This window comes from Leopardus geoffroyi, chromosome X (genome assembly GCF_018350155.1).
Source record: "Leopardus geoffroyi isolate Oge1 chromosome X, O.geoffroyi_Oge1_pat1.0, whole genome shotgun sequence".
NCBI classification, from domain to species: domain Eukaryota; kingdom Metazoa; phylum Chordata; class Mammalia; order Carnivora; family Felidae; genus Leopardus; species Leopardus geoffroyi.
In genome coordinates this window covers 8,770,719-8,794,626 of record NC_059343.1, presented here as the reverse complement: position 1 = coordinate 8,794,626, position 23,908 = coordinate 8,770,719, and the positions used below count along the sequence as shown (strand labels likewise).

General features: G+C 41.3%; 1 protein-coding gene across 5 annotated transcripts in view; it reads right to left on the bottom strand.

Moving 5' to 3' along the window:
• The window catches only part of FRMPD4 (FERM and PDZ domain containing 4), an 856,248-nt gene that overhangs the window by 786,768 nt on the left and 45,572 nt on the right, over positions 1-23,908 (bottom strand). For all 5 annotated transcript variants that reach the window (XM_045472369.1, XM_045472370.1, XM_045472368.1 and 2 more), the window contains exons 4-5: positions 16,420-16,549; positions 1,332-1,455 (exon numbers count right to left, since the gene is read on the bottom strand). In XM_045472369.1, the coding sequence (XP_045328325.1) occupies positions 1,332-1,455; positions 16,420-16,486 (191 nt within the window). In that variant the 5' untranslated portion in view covers positions 16,487-16,549. The remainder of the gene's footprint in view (positions 1-1,331; positions 1,456-16,419; positions 16,550-23,908) is intronic.

Sequence of the window (23,908 nt, the reverse complement as noted above, 5' to 3'; positions counted from 1 at the left end):
CCACAAATCTCAGGATCCTGTCTTAAGCGGCTGTTCTCTTTAGCCTAAGTATATTCAATCATTTCATCTTTCAGGTATGAAATCGGGAAGAAAATGTGTGCACTACAAAGAAAAGCTGTCCAATGAAATTACATCATAAGCAAACAGTAGTTTTTGGGAGATCACTGTTGCTAGCTCCAAAACATCAGGCTGTTTTGTATGTTCTAGTCCCAAAGAATGACAACGTCACTTTCTAAATTTTCCTTACAACGAAAGGAAAGAGGTTTCATTCGCACCCATGCAAACTGTCAAAACTGTTTTAAAACACATAGTGCCACCAAGTGATTACTATTATGGAAAATGATGGCAACTCTAAACACATTTGGCTCAAAGTCCCAAGTGATAAAACTCCAGGGTAATGAATTCTACCCATTTGGAGAGCTTCTCTTAACCTGTGGCAGTTCCTTTATAGGTGCCCCTTCTCATAATGTTCTTATTGCAATGCTGCAACACTCGATAATCATAGAATCTGCCGAAAGAATATCATTTAAACAAACTCACAAGTACCAGTGATTAATGAGAAAGCATTGAATAGCACAATGACTGGAAACTTTCCAATTTGCATTCCAAAATGCATGCAGCACTGACAAACTTCAAGAATTTCAAAATACTTGAAACTTAGACAAAATCAAGAAAGAATTACATATTTATATAAACCATCAGCCACTCATCAAGGATCTGCACTTTCTGTAAAATAGGTTTCCAAGGGAGAAATACTTATTTATCAAGACCACTGAAGATAAGCAATTAAATACAAACTAATTTGTATAGCCAACATAGCATTTTCTGCTTAACAATGAAAAGTTTTCATCTTGATAGATACATTTGTCATTGAGAAGACACCACTTTCAAAAGAAAATAAACACAGCACAACCCAATTTCTCTTGCAAAAAGTGCACAAGTGCGGTCAAAAGTTTACTGTGAGTGATAGCCGATTAGAATACCATATATAAGGATGAGCAGCTAAAATCAGTTTCTCTCTTCCCAAAAGCATGCCTCTGGACATGTAGTCGTGAGGAAATAAACAGCCAGAGTAGTGTATGACGTTATGCTTTTCTTTTGCAGGATATTCCTGCCTCACCTCCAAATATTCTTTTTGTAAAAATTACAGTTACTGAGACAAAACTCAGAAGGATCTCATCGCTTTTCTATCAAAGGCATCATTTTTGTATAATTCTGAGACATGGTTTTCAACCCTTGTCCAAATAAATCCATCCTACTGAAAACCAGGAGCTAATCTCAGGAAGCAATGACAGGACCCCTGCTATTTGTACTTGAGGACTGTTACTCACTGGCATGTATGTCCTCCTTCATCCTCTACTGCCTGGCCGAAGCCCCAGGGAATGGAAAAGGTCTGCCAAGTTTCTCCTTCAAGATCCTCGTCCATGGTAGGAAGGCAAAAAAGCCCACCTTTTCCTAAGGATGGAAAGAAAGAACTCTGTTCTTTATTCGTTTATAGGAAGAATGACCGTCTTGTAGCAAACAACTGCTAGGCAAGAAGAGTGAGAGAGGAAGGAGAGGAGGAATCAATGCTGAGAGGCCAATCATATTTCCTCACTCAGCTACTTGGAAACCAGATATGCTTAGACGATCACGTGTTTTGAGAGATTTGAGGATGCAAGAGAGGAGGAGCTCTGTCTTTTGTAAATTATTAACAGGGACTTTTTTTTTCCTGACCATGAGCAAAGATGTACAGGTTACCCATTTAAGAAAAAAGCAATCAGGTTTGCAATAGAGCACACAAACTGGCAAGTCAAGAAACAAGATTTCCGAAGTTTTGCCCACTGACCCCTATTGGCTCAAGGCAACCCAGTGCAGTTAGAATCACAGTGGTGTCATACTGGGAAGGAACTGGCACCTTCTGAAGGTCTGAAGAGGTCATAACTGCAGTTTCAGCAATGTGCCTCTGACGAAAATGAGTATTTGCTCTTCCTCATCTGAGAACTCACTATGGGGTATTTTGCGCTATGAGCTGGAATAAAGCCACCTGCACACCATTCACACAGTTCTCTTAGATTTCAAAGTGCCGCTTAACTTCTCTCATGGCTTTCCTGCATCTCATCCAAATTTGATATGTAACGTGTCTACCTTAATGCAGTTATTCAAAAGTTGCCAATTTTAACACTAGATCCTACCCAGTAATTTAAACTCAGTGGAAAAATCCCGATCTAGAAAGCTTTCAGAAAGCATTGGTTTCTCATGACAAAGACAGGGGACATGTGGGGCATATTGTGTTGAGCAGTGTGGAATGTCTCTTTCTCTCTAGAACAGGATTTCGCAGCCTCAGCATCACTGATATTTTGGGCTGGATACTTCTTTGTTATAGGGCAGCCCTGCACACTGGAGGTTGTTTAGCAGCGTCCCTGGCCTCCAACCACTAGAAGCCAATAGCATCTCCCCAGTTGTGATGACCAGAAATGTCTCTGGACATTGCCAAATATCCCCTTGAGGTAGAATCACCCCCGGTTGAAACTGCTGTTCTAGACCCATTGCTTTAGTGAAGTTGTTCAAAAGAGGAGGGATGCCATTTACATTTGAGATAGGCTCATGCCAAAGACCGGTGGCAGGCAAAGTCAAGTCAAAGTGGGTGAGCCACAGGACTCATATGCAGGTGGCCAATTTGATTTGTCCAAATTGACACACATTTTAAGTGGGGAATATCAACTCTCCATGGACTTTCGCTAAACTGCTCACTACCTGTGATGATTAATTCTGTGTCTCCCTGACTGGGCCGTGGGGTGCCCAGATATTTGGTTAAACATCATGTTACGTGTACCTGTGAGTGTGCATCTGAATGGGTTAACATTTGAACTAGTAGATGGAATAAAGGAATTTCCCTCCCCAGGGTGGGTGGGCCTTAGAGAATCCATTGGAGGTCTGAATCGAACAAAAGGTGGAGGAAGGGAGAATTTGCTCTCTCTGCCTATTTTTGAGCTGGGACATGGGTCTTCTCCTGCACTCTGACTGGAACTTATACCATTGGTTCTCCTGGGTCTCCAGCTTACAGATGGCAGATGATGGGGTTTTCTCAGCCTCCATAATCATGTGAACCAATTCCTTATAAGACAGCTCTATGAACCCTTGTCCAAATATATGTGTGTGTGTGCGTGGATGTATTCTATTCGTTCTGTTTCAAAATAACACACTACTATAGTTTGCAAGTCTCCCAAACCTGCTGTTTAAAATACACTAGGGGTGCCTGGGTGGTTTAGTCAGTTAAGCGTCCAGCTTTGACTCAGGTCATGATGTCACAGTCCGTGGGTTCAAGCCCCACGTCGGGCACTGTGCTGACAGCTCAGAGCCTGGAGCCTGCTTGGGATTCTGTGTCTCCCTCTCTCTCTGCCCCTTCTCCACTAGCGCACTCTCTCTCAAAAATAAATAAACATTAAATTTTTTTTAATATGCTAGTTTCTCCTTTGTTACATATTCTTCATTTTACCTCAGTTTCTGTCATCCCATTGCAAGTAGGGTTTGTTCTGGCAAACTATTCTGAGCAGATCTTTGACAGCCAAACAAATCAAGGCAGAGATAATGAGGACATAGATTCCCTGCCTATTCGGGTAACCTTAACCAACCCAGTTGGGATGTTTCCTTATGAGCCTCATATTAGTGCAAAAAAAAAAAAAGTCTTTTCAACTAAATACAATAACAGCAGTCTATTTAAATTCAACACTGAGAAAATGAGGCACATGGTTTCAAAAGCAAAAGTGCAGTTCAAGTCCACAGGCGATGGTGGACATCTTCTCATTAAGAATGGCATGCCTAAGGGAGAAATCTTACAGACGGAAAGTTGTCTTGGGAGAAAGAACAGTGTTCAGAGCCTCAGGATTTCCTTTCTGAGTAGGAGCGGGTGTGATCCCAAGGAAGGCGAGTTGCTCACATGGTCAACTGTGTCTGCACAGCTGTCTGTCCACTCCAGGGCTTATTTTGGAAATTGGTGTGAAGGGGTTGGCTCCGAAGGGCTCAGGTTTGTGCTCGGAGGTTCCTATGAGAAAGTACTGAATAGGCAGGGAAAGAGAGGTGCGTGCATGCCCCATCTGTTTTGGGATAGGAAGGAGAAAAAGAGTTTTTAATAAAGCAGAATGGTGTTCGGAATCAGGGAAAACCACGTCCTCCTCTACGGATTGGATTACAGGAGGAGGAAGCTGTCTGCCTTGGGAAATGTCCAGGCTGCTCAATGTGACCTGGATGGGGGAAGGACACTCCAGTTACGCGCTGGGTCCTAGAAGCAGGGGCTTTTTTTTTTTTTTTTTTTTTAACGTTTATTTATTTTTGAGACAGAGAGAGACAGAGCATGAACGGGGGAGGGTCAGAGAGAGGGAGACACAGAATCCGAAACAGGCTCCAGGCTCTGAGCTGTCAGCACAGAGCCTGACGCAGGGCTCGAACCCACGGACCGTGAGATCATGACCTGAGCCGAAGTCGGCCGCTTAACTGACTGAGCCACCCAGGCTCCCCAGAAGCAGGGGCTTCAGGAAATAAATCTATTTCTAGCCTATTTCCCATATTTATTGTTTGGCTGTGTGCTGTGGATTTTTCTTTTCTTGGAAGCACTCATTTTTTAATAATGTCAAGAGTTACCACCTAGATTATTGCAGTTTTACATCATCGCTGGAGAGCAAGGATTAAACGCCTACTGAATGGCCTGCACGGTGGCAAACGTAAAAGACTCAGATCACATGGTGCTCCCCTCGAAAAGCTTATATTCTAGGATTATGTAGAAAGATGGTAAATATCCAAGAGCAGCAGATTGGAAAATGTTCATTTCATGTTTTCATTTGCTTTTACATCAAACTGGATTATTTTGCCTGCTTCAAAATACTAAGGTCAATTTAAATTACTTATGAACATAATCATCTCTTTTGACTAGCCAATAGAAAAAGAAGTAAGCCTACTATTTTATAGTTGAGAAGATAATTACATAACACTCTAAGGAAGGTGTGGAAAATTATTTCAAGTCATTCAGATAAAGTCCTTAATTTGGGGTCTGACATTCAAGGTCCGGCATTTCAGCACCACGATTTTCCACCTCCAAACATTTGTGTTTTTCCCTGTCCTCCCATCAGAACACCAATTGCCTTCTTCCTGACCCAGATCAATCCTTCCTCAAACACGTGATTCACAGCTTACCTCCTATGATGTCTTCTACTTTCTCCAAGAGAATTAATGTCCCCACTTCAGTACTTCTAAAGGACACAGTACCTCTATAAAAGCAGCTATCACGTTCTGCCGTAGGTTAGAGGTACTTGTGTACAATTTTGCTAAACTCACTTATAGTTTGTTCTAGTAGGCTTCTTGTAGATGCTTTAGCATTTTCTACAGATGACTGTGTAACCTGCACATGAAATCAATTTCACTTCTTCCTCTCCGAGTCCTTCTCTCCCCCCTTCTTCCTCTTGTCTGAATGTACTTGTTGGAACCTCCAGTGCAATGTTGAATAGAAGTGGTGAGAAGGGGAAATCATTCTTAAGTACTAGAAAGAGCTGATAAACAGAACTTTAACAAAGAAATTTTTTTAAAGCCTAGTCTTCAACAGTGTGGGTGCAGAGAAAATATTTTTGTGTTTCTGCAGAGGTGGGGATTTCTGAATAAATCTTGCTGAAAACTTGGGATCCAGAGCTAAGAGCAGCCTTGGGAAGGTAATGTAGAACTGTATAGATAGTGAGAGAACTCTGGAGAGATTCACTTAACTCTGGAGGTATGTGTTAACATTTCAAGGGAAAAATGAGGCTCAGGGCCTTGGAGAGCCAGCGACATTCAGGCTTATCTGGTCCTTAAAAAGATTTAATCACATACTAAAAGGTTAGAGTGAGAACCCAGGATCCTTTCATCCCATCCCCAGGAGGCAAAATTTTATTCCCTCTTTTTGAGAGAAGCGAGGAGGCAGCTATCTCATTCTCCAGTATATATGCAGAGAAAATCCATTCTTCTCCATTGCTCACCTGTGGATCATCTGGCCCCTCACAGGACAGATTTTTTCCACCTGACTTTCATTTTGAGGCCCCAGGGAGTAAGGTCTGGGACAAGAAGGGGCGGTCAATGCAATGATTGTTATGTAAATAACACTAATGACAGTCTGTCTCTGATTCAGAAACTTCGTGGACACAATCAGGATAAAACCAATGAGATGAATATTAAAAACCCAACAAAAAGACTCTGTGCTTTGCTTTCTGTCTCCTGCTGCAGGAGGCTGTGAAGAACAGGTCTTAATTTTCTGAAAATTGGTAAATGCCTTCAGGTCAAAAGCAGCTTCTGTGCTCATTTACCTGTCAGGTTTCTCCTTCATTTTTTTTTTTCCTTCTTTTTTTCTGTGATTAAATATACACAATATTAAATTTGCTGTTTTAACCATTTTTAAATGGACGATTCAGTGACATTAAGTACACTCACAATGCCATGCAGCCATCACCACTATCCATTTCCAGAACTTTTTCATCATCCCCAGAAGAAACTCTGTACCCCTTAAGCAACAACTCCCCAACTGCCCCTCCCCACAGCCCCTGGTCCTCTCTGTTCTACTTTCTGTCTCTATGAAATAGCCTATTCTAGGGATCTGGTATAAGTGAAGCCAGACAGTATTTGTTTTTTAGTGTTTGGCTTATTTTACTCAACAGAATGCCTTCAAAGTTCATCCATGTTGTAACATGTATGAGAATTTCATTCTTTTTTAATTTTTTTTAATGTTTTTTTTTTTTTTTGAGAGAGAGAGAGAGAGTGTGCGCACGCGTGCGCGGGGGAGGGGCAGGGAGAGAGAGGGAGACGCAGAATCCAAAGCAGGCTCAAGGCTCTGAGCTGTCAGCACAGAGCCCGACGCGGGGCTTGAACCCATGAACCTTGAGATCACGACCTGAGCCCAAGTCAGACCCTTAATCAAAGGAGCCACCCAGGCGCCCCCCTCATTCCTTTTTGTAGATGAATAATATTCCACGGTATGGACAGACCACATTTTTATCCATTCATCTGCTGACAGACACTTGGGTTGTTTCCATCTTTTGGATATCGTGACAGATGTTGCTATGAATATTGGTGTACAAGTATGTTTGAGTTCCTACTTTCAGTTCTTTTGAATATACACCTAGGAGCGAAATTGCTGGATCATATGGTATTTCTATGTTTAACTTTTTGAGAAACTGCCAAACTGTTTTCCACGGCAGCTACACCATTTTTCATTCCCACAGCAATGCCCAAGGGTTTCAATTCACCGCATCCTGGTCAACGCTTGTTATTTTACATTTTCCTTCACTTTTGTGCTTTGGTCAGCTCTTCAGTAATTTTAAGCTTTCTAAAAAGATTTTATCCAGAGAATTGGTCTGAATAACTGACCCTGCCACTCTCAGAAAGAGGAAACCTCCTTTTACTTCCTCTGCAAACTTCCATGAGAGTACCACACTCTCATGTATTTGGTAATACACCTCGAAGTAACATCATTGGCTCCCTCAAATACCAAACATACAGTGGAGTAAAACTTAACGATTTAATTGGCTTTACTGAACGATTCATGAATTGGGCAGCATCCCATCTAGTAAGTAGAAAGGAGCCCAAGGAGCTATACAAAATGGAAGACTTTTATAGAGAGAAGGGAGCAGCGATAAAGAGTGAGCAGATTACCTCACCTCCCTTTGGGGGACAGAAGAGGCTCTATGTGGCAGATTACCTCACTGGTACTAACCAGAAAACTCCAGACTGACCCGGTAAGACTACACTCCCAGGGAAGTCGGAAACTGCAGTTATGTTAGGTACTAAGCCCTGATTTGGTGACACGGGCCTAGCACAAGTGACTCCATTTTGGGTTTATGGTTTTCTGTTTTCTTTTCTCTATAGCATCGGAGAAGACTTTTACTTTTGATAGAAAGCTTAGAACAAGTACATCTTTAATTTTACATTAAAATGTATATTATTTTGAATTCCTAGGTGCATTTTTAGTACTTCTCCACATACAGCTTTCTGCCCTTCTCATGTGGTTGACACACAGTTAACACAGAATGAGCATATTAACTCTAAAGATACATCATCTACAGAAGAAATGATTTTAAGTAGAAACCACCCTTTGGAGACCAGCCTGCTTATTGTTTCATAAAAACGTTTTTCTTGGGGCGCCTGGGGGGCTCAGTCGGTTGAGCATCCAACTTCGGCTCAGGTCATGATCTCACGGTGCTGACAGCTCAGAGCCTGGAGCCTGCTTCGGATTCTGTGTCTGCCCCCCAACTCTGCCCCACCCCTGCTTGTGCTCTGTCTCTCTCTGTCTTTCAAAAATGAATAAACATTAAAAAAATTAAAAAAAAAACATTTTTCTCTAGTAACAATAAAAGCTGACTTTAATGAAAATTGAGGATGTGTTAGCACTACTTTTCTATTATCTAAATGCTGACGTTTATTTTTGTATTTCCCTTCATTTTCTCTATCAAAGAGTTAGGAAATATCACATCGCTTGCTGAGGATAAAACCAATCTTTTTCAACTTTGAACTTATAGCTAGAAATAATAGACCTAGGATGAGATTTTATCCTTCTTGCAGAAAGAAAAGGAAATGTTATTAAAAACATAAATTGATTACAATCTTCTGAAATTGAATAGGGAATTTTCATCCCAAACTCTCTGTCAATCTAAATGCTCCAATAATATTGGTCAAGGTTCACATAAGTTAGCTATTAAGTAAATTAGCTTTGAACATACAAGTGGCATTCAAAAACCCGACTAGCCATGAAAGATTTAAGTTGAATTGTACCTGCAATGAAAAATGAGGAAAGGATTAGAAAAGCTCATTACTTAGAATTCACATAGCAATTCATATTTTCTATGCTTCTATAATCAGATGCAAGTCATTGCTCTAAAAGGCCCTGTGCATTTTTTAGTGGGCACCATTTTCCATAAAGCTCACAATGGCAGAATTTCTTATTTCCACCAATCTTCCTACCCCATCATTCATTTAATGTTTATTGAGCACCCAGAGTGAGCCAGGCACTGTGCGAGGCAATAGGGCTAGAGAAATCGATAACGTCTCGGCAAGTTTGCTGACTTTGGCACCTCCTTCCCCACAATGTTTGAAACCGCAGCTTGCAGTTTTCTTGTACCCCGTTTTTGCCTCCTTGCCCAAGCTCTTTGAATTGATCATTCCTTATCTACCACCTCACACCCATCTACTAGTTGGTACTCAACATGTCTTTATCTCTAAGCATTGCTATTCAGGTCTGCCTCCCTCCCTCCCTCTACGCTCTATATCTTCTAAGCCAATCCCAATCACCCTCCTTTCCTCAGCCCTGGTGTCGGTCTAGGTCCAATGCCCACTGCTCCCAATGAGAACTGGGATTAAGGATGACCGATAAAAGACAGGACTCCCATTATATTTGAATTTCAAGTAAACAATGAATTTTTTTAGTATAAGTATACATTATGTAATATTTGAGATGAGATATGCTTGCACTAAGCAATTATTTGACACTATTTGAAATTGAGAAATAACTAGAGTTCCTGTATTTCTATTTGCTAAATCTGGTAACCCTAGTCCCGGTAAACAAGACACATTCCTCAAGGACCTGACCACTGTGAACCAATGCATGTGCTACTAGACGAATCACAATAGGACTTGCTTGGGACTGATCTTAGGGTGGATTCCCCCAGAAGCAAGCCCTGAGATAAGGATCTGATTGCAAGTGGTTCATTTGGGAGGTGATGTAAGAGAAGGAAGGGAAGAAGTCAATGCAGTGTGCATTAACTAACCAGTTACTGCTTGTGGATAAGCAAGAACCTGCTTGAGAGATGTCTCCCCCAAGGAAAAAGGATGCTGCAATATCCTTCTTCAGTTCGCATTTGGCATTAATTGAGGACCACTCCTGAGGATCTGAATTCCCCAGCATTTGCAGCCAAGCATGTCTCGGCAGCCAGATGAAAGCCTCTGGCAGAGCGATAGTGAAAGCCTGCAGAAACGGTGAGTGCCAAGGGGATATGAACACGCACTGCCGTGACAGCATCTGCTATAGTGATATCTCTGGATCAGGAGCCCTATATAAACTGAGTTAATTTGGGAATCAAATGTAAGTCCAAAAAGCATGGCAAGCAAGAACCGGGAAAGACCTCAAAGATAATCTAGTCCAACTCCCCTATTTCACAAATCAGGGCGTTAAAGCTCAGAGAGTCACTTACCCAAAGGCAGAGTTACCTATTGACAGGTCTGAGATGCGGTTTCTATTATTGCCAGGTCACCATCAAGCACTGATGGATGATGTGCAAAGAATTTTCACATTTCAGAGATGCCCGTGCAAGCACTCTACACCCAAGGAGGAAGGAGCTCTTTGAGTTTGGTTAGGAGAAGGGGTGTTGGGGAAGCACCAGAGTTATCTGGGAATTCTGCAGGCTCAGAAGGGCCACTCTCACTGTGAGCTGAAAATCCAGCCTCCTGCTTGGGGCTGGAAGACAGAGTAGGGTGGAACTTAGGAATTAGGGTCCTTGTACCTTGTCACTGACCTTTTTCTGCTCCCTACCCTCAGATCAGTGAGATGGAGGTGCCAGGCATTCGCCAGAGCACACCAAGATCCCTTCTAAAACAAAACAAAACAAAACAAAACAAAACAAAACAAAACAAAACAAAACAAAATCCTCACATGGAGGTGGCCGGAGTTTCTCCAGGCAGTCAGGCTGAGCTCCCATCTCCATTCCCTCACTCCAGTATTCCCACAGAGGGGTCCCACATAAACCGTAGGGGTAGATGGAATCCTTGTTCTGATTCCCTCCCAAAGTCTCGTGTGAGAACCAAGTGGGATCATGGTGTGAAATCTCTAAATTGCTATAGATGTGCAATCTATGAAAGATAACATATACCTGAGATATTCCAGCTCCTGGTATAGAACTGCCACATAGTACATGGTCAGGAAATGTTGAAAGAGGGAGGGACAGAGTCCCAGAATTGCAATTCGTTGCTTATCCTCTCATAAAAGTTCAATGTATTCTATTTTTGTTGTTGTTCAGTCTGTTAGAAAGTCCTGACTACGTGATCTGATGGTGATGCTCATTTTCTGTGATCTGTGATGAAGCGTGCAGTCAACAGTAATTGGAGGAAGGCAAGTGGAAGGCAAGTATGAGAAGAAATACCCATTACAAGTTTCGTGACCTGAACAAAATCTTTGCAGGGCTGATGATCTTTCAAAGGGATCCACGAGGCTTTTATGTACTTAAGCACTTATAATTTAAGCCCAAACAAGAAAACCAATCAAGATAGAGTAATTGATTCTAACTTAACGAAGACAATGTTTGTTTCTTCCCAGGCCAGAATTGTTCTCCTGCAACATGTAGCAATGAATAATTTTCTTATCTGGACCATGAATGACCTCACAGTAAGCCAAGCTGAGATTTTAATGTTATATTTAACGTTATTTTTTACTTCTTAGCTCAATATACCAGACCCCCACTTAAAGCATTATAGATTGTAAGCAAACCCACTTATCAGTTTCTTTACAAACTCTTGACTTTTACTTCAGCAGAGCCCTTGGCAAAAGCGGTGGGAAGGTACTAAGCAGCATAATACATCTACTCCTCCAAACACTTAAACACCAAACCAGAGAAATGAACTCAACCTGCAACATTCCGTATGTCTTTCAGATAAATGTGGCAAAACCTATATCTCCATTTAATGAAAACACAGCTTCATGAAATCATGTTTTCTAAGAAGACAGTGAGGGTAACCTTAAGTCCATTCACTTTGAGTTTCTTTAGGAACACAGTATCTTACAATCTAGAAAATGTGGATGTAAGCTTTGAGAAGGACCTTGGACATCACTGAGTCCATTCAACTCATTTTATGAATGACAAAATCAATGCCTGGAGAAGTTAAGTGGCATTCCCCAGCCCAGGGGTCAGCAAACTTTTCCTGTAAATGTCAAGAGGGTAAATATTTTAAGCTTTGTGGGCTATCTCATCTCTGTCACACCTACTCAACTCTGCCACTATGGTGTGAAAGGCAATACTTAAAAAAATGAGCATGACTGTGTTGCAATAAAACTTTATTTATAAAAACTGTGGTGGCCTGGACTTGGCCTATGAACCATAGTTTGTCAGACCCTGATCTAGGTAGCACAGCTGAATAATGTCAGAGCCAGATCAGACCCAACCCCCATGACTATGTTTATTTATTTATTCATCTATACTGATACCTATTAAGGGTCTACCGAGTACCAGACATAAGGCAGGATAGTAGGGAATTTAGGTACAGTTGGTTAACTCCAAATTCAGAGTGTAATATTTTGTCTTCAGGGATAAAATTTAGCAGACTCTATTAATTGTGTCTCAAGAAAACATCTCCAGTTGGAGATCAAGTTTCTGATTGTGGAAATTATCTATGGAACACAAAAATTTGATCTCCTTTAGAGCTAAGAGCGTAATTCACCTGCAGTTGTGAAGGCCTCTGTTCTCAGACACATAAGTGGACTAATCACTTCATTACCAGAAATAAGTCATCAGGATTTCCATGACAAGCATCCCTACCCAATCCTTAGGTTGCAAGTATTACTTCCAGGGAGTTCTCACAGCATCCAGCTTACCCTACAATCAACCACCCCATCCTTCCTAATACAGTGTCTCTGCCAACTGATGTCATGGGGAGGAACTGTTTTCAGACACAAATGAAAAAACTAGATCCAAAGGCACAGGTTCAAGTGAGGCAGAGGGACAGGAGAAATGTTGAATCTCTCCATAAATATTTACCAGCCCCCAAAACATCCTGGGGATATGGGGGGTGGACTGTAGAGACAAGATCCCATTCTAGAGGGGCTTAGCATGTATGAGGGGGATTAAACAGATAGTGGTAAGTTCTGTGAAAATAAATAAATCAAAGAGAGCAATAGAACAGAAAGAGAATAGAGAGTAACTGGGGGCTATGGAAAGAGGAGGGGGCTCTGTGAAATACAGTAATCAGGAAGGCCTCTTCAAGAAGGTATCCTTTGAACCAAATCTTGCATCATGACAAAGAGCTAGACTCATAGGGATCATGTCGGGTAATGAGAACCACTGGTTCAAATGCCCTGAGACAGGAATCTGTTTGGTGTGTTCAGTGTGATTAGGCCAGAGCAGGGACAGTTGTGTGAGATGAGGTCAGAACAGAAGGCAGGGGTGGCTGCCAGTGGAGAACGTGCCTACAAAGCAGAGACTGTGCTCCACAGGGTGTGGCCCAACACAATCCACTGGGGTGCAGGATAAAAATATCAGCACTTTTATTTAAATGCATTTTTTTGGCCTAAAATAATAGGAAAGAAATTAAGCTTTGCTAACAGGTCATATAAAGATTGTCAGTGGCACTCTCTCTCAGTGGGGATGTCTAAAGGCCATGAACCTGGTACGTTGCTGGAACTCTCCCGAGGAAAATGAGTTATCAAGGGGTCTGTCAGGCACCCGGAATACTTTTGTTCTGTTGCAGCTGATGTGGACCTTAAGCGGACCTAAGGTCCTAACGTGGACCTAAGTGAATTTACAGATTATATTCTCTACTTGTCAAGGACTGACACTAATGCAAATTACACAAGCATAATTGAAAAGTAAGAAAATAGAGTTTGGGGCGCCTGGGTGGCTCTGTCGGCTAAGCATCCAACTTCAGCTCAGGTTGTGATTTCACAGTTTGTGAGTTTGAGCCCCACATTGGGCTCTCTGCTGTCAGTGCAGAGCCAGCTTCCAATCCTCTGACCCCCTCTCTGCTTGCCCCTCCCCCACTCTGTCTCTCTCTCAAAAATAAATAAACATTAAAAAAACAAAAGAAAATAGGGGCACCTGGGTGGCTCAGTAGGTTAAGTGTCCAACTTCGGCTCTGGTCAGGATCTCACGGTTCTTGAGTTCGAGCCCTGCGTCGGGCTCTGTGCTGAAACTGGCTCGAGCCTGTTTCAGATTCTGTGTCTCCCTCTCTCTCTGCCCCTCCCCCACTCACACTCTGTCTCTCTCTCTCTCTCAAGATAAATAAATGTTAAAAAAAATTTTTTTAAAAACAAGAGAAAATAGTTTACTTTTCTCTGTCACCTAGCATAAGCTCTTTAACAATGACAAGTCCTGAGTAAAAAATAATGATCTAATTCAATATTTTCAAAAGTGTGACTGCCACATTTCACATCCTGATTCAGTATTTAGATATGTATCTATGGACATGTAAGTATTTACAAATATAGAGATACAGGTATATACACGAGATAAGAGTTTCTCAAAACAATACCTCTTAATTACGTACTCTAACATTTTCCCTTCTATTTTATTAAAAACTGGTATTAGTTACTATTACTATTATAACCCACAATAGGTTGTGATATGCAGTATTTGAAAAATACTCATGCAATCAGATCTGAGGAGAAATCAGCTACAGGACATCAAAATTAAGAAGACTCCCTACATATGAATTAATTAACATCCATTACTGTTAACCATCAATCGCACCACAAAAGTATATTTCTACCTGAGAAATTGGCAAATGGTGGCACAAAGTCATCAAAATTTGTGAAATCTTTTAAAATTAAATATCCAGACTATAAAAACACACCACTAGCATATTTTTTCAGTAAAAATAAAAACCATGAGGAAGCGGGCTAAGTGTCCATCGATAGATGAATGGATAAAGATGTGGGGGGGGGGGAATATTATTCAGCCATAAAAAAGGAATTAAATCTTGCTGTCTACAATGACATGAGACATGAATAGAACTAAAGAGTGTTACACTAAGCAAAATAAGTCAGAGAAAGACAAATAACATCTGATTTTACTCATGTGGAATTTAAGAAACAGAACAAAGGAAAAAAAAGAGAGAGAGACAAACCAAGAAACAGCCTCTTAACTACAGAAAACACACTGATGGTCACCAGAGGGGCAGAAGGTGGGGAGGTGCTATGGGGGAACAGGCGATGCAGATTAAGGAGTCCACTTGTGATGAACACCGGGTCGATGCACAGAATCGCCGAATCACTATATTGCACACCTGGAACTAATGTAACACTGTATGTTAAGTATATTGGAATTAAAACTTTTAAAAAACCATGCGACAACATTCAGTCCATTACTTTACAAAACTTTACTAAACTTGATGCTGTCTGGATTTCTGGGACCCATGAACTGAGAACTACGCTTTTCACCCTGTTTCTCCTGCTGTTGCCTAAATTCAATGTTTGCAGTCCTGCATTACTCCAACTACTTGCCTAGAAACTGAACCTACCTGGTGAAGTCCTTCTTCCAAAAGCAAGTAGTTGATGGACCTAAGATCTCGTAAGACCAGGCCGCATAGTAGTCATTCCTATGCCAAAGCCTTGTATGAATCAGCACATTCTGATTCAGCTTCCTCTACAATCTGGATATCCTTTCAGAAGAATCAAATGTGTGAAAGAAGCTGGTGTTTTCCAATTGTCACTCAGTATACCAGTTATACAATCTGCCCTGGTTAAGAGAATTCTCCTTGGAGAGAGATAACAAACCTGGACTCGTCATACCAGATACATGAAGTTCAGCCGGTGTCTTAACCTCTCTATGCCTCAGTTTCCATATTCATAAAATGCTGAAAATAATCTTATTACAAGGATTGATTGGAAAACCTATGGAGCACACCTTAGTACAATGTTCAGCATAGAATGAGTACGCCCTAGGCTGTGACTGTCACCATTACTGTTGTCACAGTCGCCTTTTCTATGCAGACCGAGTTCTGAGTTAGTACATCTTCATATGTCCTGTACAACTACAAAGCACATAGATGTGCTTTGTAATCAAGTCGCTGATGAATGGATAAAGAAGATGTGGTATATACATATATCCATCCCCCCCCCCACACACACACAATGGAATATTACTCGGCGATCAAAAAGAATGAAATCTTGCCACTTGCAACAAAGCAGATGGAACGAGTGTATTATCCCGAGCAAAATAAGTCAGTCACCGAAAGACAGATGTCCTATGATTTCACTCATATGTGGAATTTAAGAAACACTGCAGATGACCATAGGGGAAGGGAAGGAAAAATAAGATAAAAACAGAGAGGGAGGCAAACCATAAGAGACTCTTAAATACAGAGAACAAACTGAGGGCTGCTGGAGGAGAGGTGGGTAGGGGGTTCGGCTAGACAGGTAAAGGGCATTAAGGAGGGCGCTTGTTGGGAGGAGCACTGGGTGTTGTACGTAAGTGATGAATCACTCAATTCTCTTCCTGAAACCAACACTACACTGTATGTTAACTTGAATTTCAAAAAACTAAAAATAAATAAATGAATAAATAAAAAATAATCAAGTCGCACATTTCCACATTCATGAATAAGAAAACAATACCATTCTAATTATATTTGCAAGGAAACCAAAAACTTCTTTGACTCACATCTGCACTGCTGTCTTGGCGACTTTGTTTTCACAGCCCCTAGATCAATTTTCAGAATGACTATACTCACCTGTATTTTTCCAAAGTGAAGATGAAATAGAAGGGCAGGGTTTGGAGTCTTGCATTTTATTTTCCATTCTCTGGGTAAAGTTAGGTCACCAAGCCACTTATTTTTTTTTCTTGGTCTCCTTTCCATCCACCTATGAGATAAATGATATCTGGTTTTGATTATCTTCTTCATACAAAATGTGTTACACATTTTTAAAGAACAGTATAATCCACTCCCTTTTACTCATCGCAAGAACTCATCTCCTGAAAATGTCACAAACGATGTTCTTTTGACTTTTCCTATCTCTACTAAATTTAAATAATGATTAACTTTATGTAACAATGAATAATAAAGTTTCTTCCACATTTTTCTACACAGGCACAGACATTTACTAGGGAAAGAGTCCATTTTACTACCCAAGGAAACACATTTTACTATAAACAGAACTTAAGAATGCCAACAAAATCAGAGTGAGAAGGTCAATGGAAAATGTCCATTAAACTCTTCAATTCTGGAATGCAGCTTTGTTCTTAGGGGATTAGCAGATGAATGGAAGTCTCCATGGATAAATGAGGCACCAGTTCTCTATAAAGTTCCCAGAGCAACAAAAGAATGACAGGATGGCTTTGCATATAAAGACAATAGGCCTGGCTGCTTTGGCCACTGTCACTCGGAGGAAGTGCGTGCGAGCTCTCCCTAAAGGAACCAAAAGCTCCCAATTCTCCAGTTGTGCACACGACTCAAAAACAATGGCCATTTTCCCCTCACTTCTACTTACCTTGTTCATGGTCTTGGCTTATTCTTGTGGGGTCTAGTGTCCCACAGATGGCTTCCTCCGTCCTCGGCCTTCCGCTGTGTCTGACCACCCATTGAGCGCTGCCACTGCAATGGCCTTCAAGGGCCGTCAGTCCTCTCCCAGACTCCTCTCTTTTTCCTCCCTCATTCCTTCATTCTTGTTAACTTTCTGAGCAGTCTTTGTTTATTTATGGCACATATTCCCAGTAGAAGTTATTTTCACAGACTCATGCAATGTGTGCAACATGCCAAGGCCGTGGGATGTGTGGGAATCCAGTTTTCCCTCCCTGCCTCTGCTTGGCAGCCTATTGTCTCCTCCTGTTAGCACCTGCAGCAAAGTCACAGCCTAAAGTTGTGACAGTACCATGATATCCAAGGCAACCAACGGTGAGGTCCTTAACAGAATTATTTCAATGCAAGACCAAGCATAACCCAAAGCTGAGTAACAGGCAAACAGAGCGCATGCTTTAACACATGTCTTTATTAATACTAAATGGAGTCAAAGTAATTTTTGGCCGCCACGAGAGTTCTTTCATGAATTATACAAAGAAAGAACATACAAATTAAGAAATTGTACAGCCATGCCATAATTCCTGACAAAATGTATTAAAAGGATACCGAGGAGAAAAAATAATGGAGAAAATAATTTCTAAGCTGTCTTTGTCAAACACTTAACACGTTAGTTTTTTTCTAAGTCAGAAGCGCTGAACTAGAGGCAAGAATTAGTGTTATTATGTAATAATAGATAGTCAATGACTGAACTATGAAATAATCTGTGTCACCATTCCTGTAAGTCAAAATGTTTCTTTTAATGTTTATTTATTCATTGAGAGAGAGAGAGAGAGAGAGAGAGAGAGAGAGAGAGAGAGAGAAAGCATGAGTTGAGGAAGGGCAGAGAGAGAGGGGGAGAGAGCAAATTCCAAGCAGGCTCTGCACTGTAAGCACAGAGCCTGATGCAGGGCTCAATCCCACGAACCGTTGAGATCATGACCTGAGCTGAAACCAAGAGTCGGTTGCTCAACTGATTGACCCACCACGGTGCCCCAATAAGTCAAAAATATTAAGTGACTCCCACTGCCAACACCCAGGGTAACCTAGGGGGGTGCTAACAGACCTCTATAATTGCCACCAGTTCCATCAAAGGGTCTTCAAATATCTACGTGATCTAAATAAAAGCAGTGTGCTTGCCATACAAACACATCTTCAAGACAATTTCCCAAGTCCTACACCTCCAACCAGGTTGCTACCCTTAAACACCTTGATTTAGTCCTGGTCCTTTATCTAAGGAGCAGGAATCAAGCCAAGATTAAATATATGAGCATTTTGTTAATAGAAATGCCACGCAAAGGGAAATAACAGATGGGGTCAGGCAAGGTTAAGAGAGCTGACAGACCCACCTTTACTGTCTAAGGAAGCTTCAGCAAAGCTGTCTGGGAGTTCTTACTCCAAGGTCAACCAACAAAAGAGTTTGTCTCCTGAAACAGCATGCTTCAGTGTCCCCACTCAGTCATTGCTGGGGAGCAGCCCATGGGAGGCAAGAGCTACAATGGATTCCAGAGGGCAGAGGCTGGGGTCCTGGGACAACTGTCCCCACCCCCGCCCCCACCCCGTGCAGGAGGCCTATGAGGTGCATTCTCAGGGCCCGTATACCACTGCTACGTAGAAATTCAAAAGTTTATACCTGTGCAAGAAATCTTGAGTTTGGCACCCAAAGTTTCCCTGATCTCCACATAACTCATGTGTAACCTTAGTTTCTGGCACTTTCTTTGTTGGCACTTTCACATTAGTCTAAGTAACCCCTTGGTCTTCGTATCAGTCCCACTGGTGACCAAAATGCTTTCCTTCATACTATTTCCTCCCTGTAATACTTTTTCCACCTCAAAACCTCTTTTTAAGATCTTACCTACTCTGTAAGGTCATTCTGAAATGCCAACCCAACGTTAAGACCATCTTCAAAACTCTTGCCTCCACCCCATCTACTTAACTGCTACCCTAGTGGAAACGTTCTTTCCCTCCTTAGAACATCCATGGCACTTCATATACTCTTGTACTTAGAGTATTAAGCACTTTCTACTTGCTTTAGTTCTTACAAGTTTTATCTCCATAGCAAATCCCAAGGAGGAATGTCCACATTTCAAGTGTGTCTTCCCATACTATTGTGCAAAAGATAAACTGAAAAAAGCAAATGAATTAATGACAGACAAATTCTGGCCTGGTGCATATCTATTGATCCAGGCCTAAAAATAAGGCTAAAAGACCATTTTTATTTCTTATTTTCATGTTTGTATTGATTATTCATTTATTTATTTTTAATTTTATTTAAATCCAAGTTAGTTAACATATAGTGTAGTATTGGTTTCAGGAGTAGAATTTAGTGATTCCTCACTTACATACGATACCCAGTGCTCATCACAACAAGTGCCCTCCTTAGTACCCATCACCCATTTAGCCCATCCTTTGTGTTGACTTAAAAAAAAAAAATTATAGGATAACAGGAACTATCAAACCCAAGGTAATAGTGATTCTAAAACTCAAGGCAAAAAAAACCCAACTACCTGGGAAAGGACATCATCACTGCTGTAGTCATAGAGAATCCACACAGTATAATTAGCTGACACAGGAAACTGACCCAATAAATGAATATTTTGTGAGACTGAAACATAAAATCTTATTAAACAAGGAGGCTGTTAAACTGAGGAGGCTCTAATGCCGTGGCCTACAAAAGCAAACCAAAATCTAAGTCTCTAAATGCCTCACAGTTATAAAATCAAAACGCTAAGGATAACCCATCACAAACAGCCACCTAGGCTTACAGCGACAGCCCATCAATAATTTCCGTACTTTGCTTCCATCTTTTCTTCACAAAAAATCTCTCCCCGAGCTCCTGTGAAAAGAGTGCTTCTAACCACTTCTAGTTTGGTGCAGCGCGATTCGAATTGATTTTTGCTCAAATAAACTCTACAGTGTTTTAATATGCCTCAGTTTATCTTTTACCAGTTCCGGAGCAATGAGAAACCAAACACGGAAAGCAAACATGAGCCCCTGGAGCACGCTGCTTTCCTGCTGCCTGTGGAGACAGTGAGCAAGTCCTACTCGGATCCTGGATCCAGGTTCCACAGCTTTCACGTTATGAGCTTTCCCACTTTATTTCAACATTTCTACTTCCGGACTGGGTTCAAAACTGCTGGAAATGGACTGGGTCGGACTTAAAAACTGGACTGGGTCTGGAGTCAGACTAAGTCTGACTTAAATGAACCGGTGCCCACGTGAGGCCTCAGGTGAATAAAACTTTCTTTTAAGACTGAACAAGTAGGTTAACCTTACCAAAGATAATCTTCAATTATACTGGCTTCAGTGGGAAACTTTTACCCATTTTAGATAATCTTATCAATTTACAAGGTGCCCTGATAACAAGGGTCTCAGCCAGACACTCACTATAAAGAGTAGAGGGAAAATTATTCTTCTTCCTCTATAATTTCTGCTGGCCAGGATAAGACCAGCTGGGACACCTCACTTGCAATGCAGCCATGAAGAAGGCATTCTGGGAAAACTGGCAGAAGCCAGCAAAAGGTAAGAATTCTTACCAAAGTCAGCCGTCCCAGATGACTGTCTGTGGTGCCTGGTCAAGATAAGAAGGTAAATTTCACATTTTCCCTTCCTTTCCAAATTTGGATCAGCAGAAAAAAACATGGGTTATCCATCCTTTCTCAAACAAGGATAACTATTGCCTTCTTGTTTGTCTCATTTTGTACCCTGAGAACTTAGCTAGGCAACTGTCAGATTAGGGGCCCCCAAAAGATGGCTGAACACAAATCTGTGTTACACTATTTGTGGCCAGATAAGGCTGGGCAGAAATGCGGATGGCATTCCATTTGCAGCTAGGGTCCTACCAACCGTTACAATACCCCAGCAATTGCGGCTCTCAGGGGGACTGTCCAGGTCTTTCTTTCTATTGGGTATTTTTCACAGTGGCTCTGGATTTGGGTAACTAGTACCATCTGCACCTCTTTGAGAACCCCTCTTAGCTCCATGGGGTGGTTCAATACTGCCAGAAATATTTACTGTTTGCTCCAGCTGAAACCTGACAAGATACTCAAAAGGATTTTTTTAAGTAGTCTGTGGTCATAAATTAGCCAAATTGGAAGCTGATATTCAGAGCCTGATAAGAACTTTTTTTAGGCCTTCTCCCCTAAGCTAAAACGAAACTATTTACCCAGAAGAAAGAAAAGCATTGTAAAGGCACTGTGGAAGGATTTACTAAAATGTTGTAAAGAAACCCAGCTGTAAATCTAGAACATACAAATCGTTTGATTTGTTGCAGATCTTCTCCCTGATACAAAGAAGCAAATGGAGGCTCCCGTACTTTGATGGCTGGGTCAGGGGCTACACATTCAGATTGCAACCTTATTCTTTGAAGAATTAAAAACAAATGTACTCATCTTACAGTATGAGTCTTTCTAAGAACAGACATGCAGCTCTAGAAACAATACAAAGCCCACCTATCCTCTCTACCAATCCCCCTCTATCCATCTCAAAGGCTTGCAGATACTGTAAAAGATTTGGATTCAGACAGCAAAAGCCTTTCTTGGAGAAACTTACATCCTTTCTCTGTGCCTTTGAGATGTAGATGTTCCACCTGGTTTTCTCTAGGAACTCAGAGCCATCTTTTTTAACGTTTATTTATTTACTGAGAGACAGAGCGAGAGAGAGCATGAGTGGAGGAGAGGCAGAGAGAGAGGGAGACACAGAATCTGAAGCAGGCTCCAGGCTCTGAGCCGTCAGCACACAGCCCACCCAACCCAGGGCTCAAACCCATGAACTGCGAGATCATGACCTGAACTTAAGTCAGACACTCAACCCACTGAGCCACCCAGGTGCCCTGGAACTCAGAGCCACCTTAAAATGCAAACTTCAGGAAGATAATTCTAATTAAAGAAAAAAAGAAGCTATTTGATGTCTATCAAGTGATGAATGGATAAAGAAGATGTGGTATAATAGCAGTGAGCCTAGTTGGCTCACTTGGTTAAGCATCCAACTCTTGATACTGACTTGGGTCGTGATCTCACAGTTGTGACATGGAGCCCCCTGTCGGGCTCTGCCCTGAATGTGGAGCCTGCTTGGGATTTTCTCTTTCTCTCCCTCTGCCCCCCTCCCCAGCTCATGTGCTCTCTCTCTCAAAATAAATAAACATTAAAAAAAAAGATGTGGTGCGCGCGTGCGCACGCACACACACACAATTGAATATTACTCAGCCATCAAAAAGAATGAAATCTTGCCATTTGTAACAACATGGATGGAGCTAGAGTGTATTATGTTAAGTGAAATAAGTCAGAGAAAGACAAATACCATGTGATTTCACTCATATGCGGAATTTAAGAAACAGATGAACACGGGAGGTGGGAGAGAGAGGGAAACAAATCATAAGAGACTCTTAACGATAGAGAACAGGGGCGCCTGGGTGGCTCAGTCGGTTAAGTGTCCCACTTCAGCTCAGGTCATGATCTCGTGGTTCGTGGGTTCAAGCCCTCTGTTGGGCTCTGTGCTGACAGCTCAGAGCCTGGAGCCTGCTTCGGATTCTCTGTCTCCCTCTGTCTCTGCCCCTCTCCCACTCGGACTCTGTCTCTCAAAAATAAACATTAATAACAATAATAATAATACAGATAGAGAACAAACTGAGGGTTGATGGAGGGAGGTGGGTGGGGGATAGGCTAGATGGGTAATGGGTATTAAGGAGGACACTTGTTATGATGAGCATTGGGCGTTGTCTGTAAGTGATGAATCACTAAATTCTAATCCTGAAACCAATAATGCACTGTAGGTTAACTAACTAGAATTTAAATAAAAATTTGAAAAAAAAAAAAGAAGCTATTTGAAAATTAGGTAAATGAAAAATCTTAAAGTCTTTTTCACAAATATTAGTAAAAGCTTTAGCCACCTGAGCAAGCAAACTTATTCTATCTGCCAGAAACACAATTTATATACAACCATTCTTTTATAAAGTTCTGCGTTATCATACCTAATTGCTGAAATGTTATCTTACATTTTTATAGCACCTCTTTTCATCTTTTATTACTTTTATTGTTTCAAATTTTTCTGTATTTTTTTAAAGATTTTTTTTTTTTACATAATTTCTACACCCAACATGGAGCTTGAACTTACAACCCCGAGATCAAGAGTCACACACTCTGCCAATTGAGCCAGCCAGGTGCCCCAAAATTTATCTGTATTTAAAAACAAATTTTTAATGTTTATTTATTTTCAAGAGAGAAAGAGACACAGTGTAAGTGAGGGAGAGGCAGAGAGAGAGGGAGACACAGAATCTGAAGCAGGTTCCAAGCTCTGGCTGTCAGCACAGAGCCCAACGCAGGACTCTAATTCACAAGCTGTGAGATCATGACCTGAGCTGAAGTCAGATGCTCAACCAACTGAGCCACCCAGGTATCCCATGTATTTTTAATTTAAGTATAGCTGATATTAATATTTCAGGTATACAACACAGTGATATGACAATTATGAACATTATGAAATGCTCACCACAATAAGTGCAGTTACCATCCGTCAGTATACAAAGTTACTACATTGACTAAATTCTGTACCCATACTTTCTATCCTCATGACTAATTTATTTTGTAACTGGAAGCTTTATAACTTGGAAGCCCCTAATCTCCTGTACCTATTTCATCTATTTCCTTCCCTGCCTCCTGCCAACCACCAG